Source organism: Anoplopoma fimbria, chromosome 5, assembly GCF_027596085.1.
Source record: "Anoplopoma fimbria isolate UVic2021 breed Golden Eagle Sablefish chromosome 5, Afim_UVic_2022, whole genome shotgun sequence".
Lineage (NCBI taxonomy): Eukaryota > Metazoa > Chordata > Actinopteri > Perciformes > Anoplopomatidae > Anoplopoma > Anoplopoma fimbria.
Window position 1 is genome coordinate 18266419 of NC_072453.1, and position 6473 is coordinate 18272891.

Genomic DNA, 6473 nt, shown 5'->3' on the forward strand with positions numbered 1-6473 from the left:
GATAAAATGAAAGAAAAAACATACCTGGTTGGTGCAAATTTCGGCAAACCTTGTCAATTCCCCCTCTACCTTCAGTCTATATAAATACCCTTTCCATATTCAGTCCCTTCATGTTGTCCTCCTCCCTCTCCCTGTCAGAGGATGAGTCCGACCCCGAGGCCTCTGAGTTTGACCTGGGCACCAAGATCAAGACGCCAAAGGACACCATGCTGGAGGAGCTCTCCCTGAACTCCAACAAGGGCTCCAAGATGTTTAGGAAGAGGCAGCAGAGAGTGGAGATGTTCATCGTGACCAACGAGAACAAGGTAAGAGTGCTTTTCCACTTTTCCCCTCTCCTTTAGTGTGTTATATATATTTTTGTACATGTAAAAGCCATGTACATGCTTTCTGGAGGGAGGAGCTACAACGGAGCGTTTCAGAGAGAGGGTGGAAGAGGTGCTGCAGGACAGAATGATTATGAGCATTAACGCATGTAAACATGTTGGAACTGTAACTGGAGATAAAAATATGCACCCGGACAATAGCATAAAGCCCTGTTTAAGGTTTTGTTTATATGTTGGTACTGATTAGACTTAAATCTTCCTTTATTTGTCCTCCAGCAGAACCTCCAGAACCTGCTCATGTGCCCTCCCCTGGTCCCCCCAAAGCCTGAGATGCCAAAAGAAGAAGGTTGGCTCACAGATGTACTTTTTAAAATACTTTCTCTTTGCAGTATTTCTTTCATTTAATCTCCCTGTGTGTGTGTCAGTGGTGGAGGAGACGATAGATGAGGAGGCGGAGAAGGAGAAGAGGCGGAAGGAGTATGCGCCCACCTACATATCTCCATGGGAACGGGCCATGAAGGGCAACGAGGAGCTGACAGCCACCATGAAGTCCTCCATGCCGGGACCCATCCAGATGCACGGAGAGCTGCCTCTGTACAAGAGCTTCAACAGGTCAGGCTTCTCAAACACTGTTTGTAGCTACGAAAAGTAATGCGAGGTCATTCCTATATATATTGGTGTTCGTCCTGTCGTTACCCTGAGCTTCCTATACCCCCCCAGGACGGCGCTGCCTTTCGGCGGCTTCGACAAGGTGCCCAGGATGTTGACCTTCGAGCTCCCAGAGCTCAACGGGGCCTCCGAGGATCAGGAGCCTCTGACCAGCCTGCAGGCCGACATGTGCTCACGCCCCTCCTTCAACCGCACGCCCATCGGCTGGGTCTGCAGCGACGACAACCCCAACATCCACATGGACCTGGACAACATCCCCTTCGACGGAGAGACGGACGACCTGTGAACAGACACACACACACACACACACACACACACACACACACACACACACACACACACACACACACACACACACACACAACACACACACACACACACACAACACACACCAAGAATACAGCCTCACATGAGTGAACACATGCGAGCTTTAGGCACAGATCATAATTTAGATCACTGACATTGAGAACATAAGCACATTAGAGCTGCTGAGGCTCCAGGAACACGTTGTTGAAATGTACATTAATTACATGGAAACAAAAAATATTTTTGACTTGATGGAGGAGGGAAAAGTAGCATCCCTCATCTCCTGTGTGCTTTCTAGTCTTTTCATCACCAGCTATGACTTAAACTATTGTAAGGCCTGTGTGAATAGATACAGATGAGCACTCTCCACTCTTAAGGAAATGTATTTATGCAATAAAGTTCCCCTTTACAGAATCTCTGTGTGCTTTTGATGTCAACACTGCATGTGCAAGTCTTTGAGAAGTGTGATTAAAAAGGACAAAATCTGATTATTAGGGAACAAAACAATGCTTGCCTTTGACAAAACAGTCTAAACTTTTTCGCTTATGTTAAAAGGGCCTTGGTTCATTTTTGTCCTAATTTCAGTGTAAGAAGGGAACTGTGAGGGGCCGGTAGCCATGAGGAGTCACAGGTGAGTTTTTCAAAAGAAGGGTTTTATTTTAATCAAAAATGAAGCAAACAATTCACAACATATATAACAAAGTTCTTGGCCCGTGAAAGAGGTTAGTTAACACAAACTGAATAGAACTGGACAAACTAAACTCACCTGACAAAACACAAACTGACCACTAAGTGGAACATATGTATATATATATATAAAAACAAAGAGTTAAAACAAAGACAAAAACTACCATCTAAATGAACAAAACAGGAAAGTTATCAGTATGAATATTAGTAATTATCCAAAACAAAAGCAACAACTAATTAATAAGAAAATAAACAAAATATATTACATTACATTACATTACATTACAGTCATTTAGCAGACGCTTTTATCCAAAGCGACTTACAGGAAGTGTATTCAACATAGGTATTCAAGAGAACTACTAGTCACCAGAAGTCATCAGTGCATCTCCTTTCTTAAACAAGCATCTTAAAGCATAAACCAGAGCAAAAGTATAGTGCAGAGGCAAATTACTACGAAAACAATAATTGCAACAGACTAATACGAATACAATACAGTATATGAAGTATTAATCCCAATCCCCCTGGATGTGGTGAGCACCTGGTACATTCTGATTAGACTCTTGCTGTATCTAAGAGTTCTGCTTTAGGTTGTGCATGTTCTGCTCCATCAGTAACATCCTTTGCACTGGAAACTGGAAAAGGTCCTACAATTACATTACATTACAGTCATTTAGCAGAGGCTTTTCTCCAAAGCGACTTACAGTCAGTAGTATGTTACATATCATTCACCCATTCACACACTGATGACAGGCTACCATCAAGGTGCCACCATCAGACTCTAACTAACATTCATCATCCAGTCCACACCGATGGCAAGCCTTCAGGAGCAACTTGGGGTTAAGTGTCTTGCCCAAGGACACATCGACTGCCGAAGCCGGGTATCGAACCACCGACCCTCTGATTGGAGAACTACCTTGCTCTCCACTACGCCACAGCCGCCCAGTCAATCAAATCCTAGAACATCTGAACAGGCGTCTAAACCCTGAAGACCCCCTGACCCCCCAAACCAAAGCCCCCCCCAAACCCCCAAACCAAAGCCCATGACCCCCAAACCAAAGCCCCCAAACCCCCAAACCAAAGCCCCCTGACCCCCAAACCAAAGCCCCCAAACCAAAGCCCCCAAACCAAAGCCCCCAAAGCCCACCTGACCCCCAAACCAAAGCCCCCAAACCAAAGCCCACCTGACCCCCAAACCAAAGCCCCCAAACCAAAGCCCCCCGACCCCCAAACCAAAGCCCCCCCCAAACCAAAGCCCAAACCAAAGCCCAACCCCCAAACCAAAGCCCCCCCCCAAACCAAAGCCCACCTGACCCCCAAACCAAAGCCCAAACCAAAGCCCACCTGACCCCCAAACCAAAGCCCCCAAACCCACCTGAAAACCAAAGCCCACCTGACCCCCAAACCAAAGCCCAAAGCCCACCTGACCCCCAAACCAAAGCCCACCTGACCCCCAAACCAAAGCCCCCAAACCAAAGCCCACCTGACCCCCAAACCAAAGCCCCCCAAAACCAAAGCCCAAACCAAAGCCCACCTGACCCCCAAACCAAAGCCCCCAAACCAAAGCCCCCCTGACCCCCAAACCAAAGCCCACCTGACCCCCAAACCAAAGCCCCCTGACCCCCAAACCAAAGCCCACCAAAGCCCCCCTGACCCCCCAAACCAAAGCCCCCAAACCAAAGCCCACCTGACCCCCAAACCAAAGCCCCCAAACCAAAGCCCACCCCCCCAAACCAAACCAAAGCCCCCCCCCAAACCAAAGCCCACCTGACCCCCAAACCAAAGCCCCCTGACCCACCTGACCCCCAAACCAAAGCCCACCCCCACCCCTCACCTGGCCTGCGTGTGTCCAGGTGATACCCATGAAGCAGGGATGACATCACCACCACCGTCCTCGCAGTCCTGTTCCTCTCGTGCCCAGAAGACGGCGGCATCGGGCCGGGCTGCTCATCATAACCTCCTGATAATGAGAGTGCTACGTCACAGACTCCAGGAGGAGAGCCGGGGAGACGGCACGGTATCGCGAGAGGATGGAGCTGGTGGGGGCTGCAGGCGCCCACGGCTCGCCCTCTCTCTCCCCGTTAAATCTCACGGTAGGACACGCGAGCGGACGGACACCGGCGGTGACAGCACCGGAGGACACCCCGCTGCACGCTGCGCACCCACGGGCTCCATCAGGCGCAGAGGACACCATCAGGAGGTGCGTGCGTGTGCGTGTGCGTGTGTGTGTGTGTGTGTGTGTGTGTGGGGGGAGAAGTCAGAGGCCAGATGTGATCCTCAACAGATGTGTTCTCGTGACAGTCTCAGAGGACGTCATCATCTTCTCCATCATCTCCATCATCACTCTCATCAGCACCACGCGCAGCTCTGCGTCCTCCTGCCGGGTCTTCCTCACCGGTCTTGCTTCTCTTCTCTCAGGTGGTCTGGGGTCGCTGGTTCCCCTCTACGCAGCAAACACTGCTCCATCCCGTCCCCTCACCGTCCTCCCGGTTCCATCACAGTCCCGGTTCCGTTTCCACAGTTACAGGTGTTGTTTGCATCCTCTCAGGTGCATGCCGCTACTGTGCGCGTGGCTCCTGCCCTGTCCTGCCTGGGTTTTTGGTGGACTGTGTGGACTGTGTGCACTGTGTAGACTGTGTGGACTGTGTGGACTACTATGCACTGTGTGGACTGTGTGCACTGTGTAGACTGTGTGGACTGTGTGGACTGTGTGGACTGTATGCACTGTGTGGACTGTGTAGACTGTGTGGACTGTGTGGACTGTGTGGACTGTGTGGACTGTGTGCACTGTGTGGACTGTGTGGACTGTGTGACTGTGTGGACTGTGTGGACTGTGTAGACTGTGTGGACTGTGTAGACTGTGTGGACTGTGTGGACTGTGTAGACTGTGTGGACTGTGTAGACTGTGTGGACTGTGTGGACTGTGTGGACTGTGTAGACTGTGTGGACTGTGTGGACTGTGTGCACTGTGTGGACTGTGTGGACTGTGTGGACTGTGCACTGTGTAGACTGTGTGGACTGTGTGTGACTGTGTGACTGTGTAGACTGTGTGGACTGTGTGGACTGTGTAGACTGTGTGCACTGTGTAGACTGTATGCACTGTGTGGACTGTGTGGACTGTGTGGACTGTGTGCACTGTGTGCACTGTGTAGACTGTGTGGACTGTGTGCACTGTGTGGACTGTGTAGACTGTATGGACTGTGTGGACTGTGTGGACTGTGCACTGTGTAGACTGTGTAGACTGTGTAGACTGTGTAGACTGTGTGGACTGTGTAGACTGTGTGGACTGTGTAGACTGTATGGACTGTATGCACTGTGTGCACTGTGTAGACTGTGTGGACTGTGTGCACTGTGTGGACTGTGTGGACTGTGTGGACTTGTTGATGGATGGCCGAGGGGCCACAGACCCTTTTACCGAGGCGGATCCACGTGCCGCTGTCATCGCTCCCGGGGGCCGCCATTGATTTAACGTTGCAGTTTCGATCTGCGTGGTTGATGACTTTGGCCCCCCCGCATCATCGCCAGCCCACATAAGAGCAGTCACATTAGGGATGGTGACACAGCCCTCTGCTGAGTGCTTCACGCGCGCTCGCACACGTGAATAGGCTACTTACCCCCCAAAATACCCCCATCGCTACGCAGGAGCGCTACTTTTGATTTGGCTACATTGACTTATTCCATAACCACTGCTCTACATGCTGAGACCCAAACCAGCCCGAGTCCTGTCTACACGCTCAAAGAAATGTTAAACCTTGCAGAAACTAGCATTTTATCCAAAAATGTGGCTGTTTAAACAGATTACTGTCCCCATAACATAAGGAATACAAACCACACACACACACACACACACACACACACACACACACACACACACACACACACACACACACACACACACACACACACACACACACACCTTCACCCTCCAAACTGAGCCAAAATGTCACCTTGACATTGAAGTTGGACTCATCATCAATTTCAGTTTTTGGAGATGAAACTCTCTGGAAGGCAGTGAAGTTTTTGCTTTGTGTACTTTGTTCTAGTTTGTAGTTTCTATGATATGGTGTGTGCATTCATGTGTGTGTGTGTGTGTGTGTGTGTGTGTGTGTGTGTGTGTTTATCCACTGCCTAGTTTAGCTGAAAAAACACCGGCTCAATGCCCGTATTTGTACTTTATTTAATATGACATGTCCTTCATATACTCTGCTGTCTCCATGTGTTCTGAGCTGTCCCTGTAGCTGAGGTACAGTACTCTAGTGTTCCAGCCTTCAGCCTTCATACTGTATGAACAGTGGGGATGTCCTGGAGGGGAAACTCACTTTACCTTTTATCTACAGATTAGTTTGTCCTAAGTCCAGCTGACTACACTGCCAGAAAAGCCGGGCTTCTCTCCTGTCAGAGGGGTTCCACCGGCATTATTGAAATATTCAATAAACCAATCATACGTGGTGGACAATTGATTGGAGAAAGGTCTCAGAGCTGTGGACGAAG

At 49.7% G+C, this 6473-nt stretch overlaps 1 protein-coding gene across 1 annotated transcript in view; it reads left to right on the forward strand.

Annotated features, from left to right (window-relative positions):
- LOC129090958 (myozenin-1-like) overlaps positions 1-1278 on the forward strand; it is a 4338-nt gene extending 3060 nt beyond the window's left edge. The window contains exons 2-5 of the mRNA XM_054598357.1: positions 139-305; positions 600-669; positions 749-935; positions 1044-1278. Of these exons, the coding sequence (XP_054454332.1) occupies positions 139-305; positions 600-669; positions 749-935; positions 1044-1278 (659 nt within the window). The remainder of the gene's footprint in view (positions 1-138; positions 306-599; positions 670-748; positions 936-1043) is intronic.
- Positions 1279-6473: the final 5195 nt, after the last annotated feature.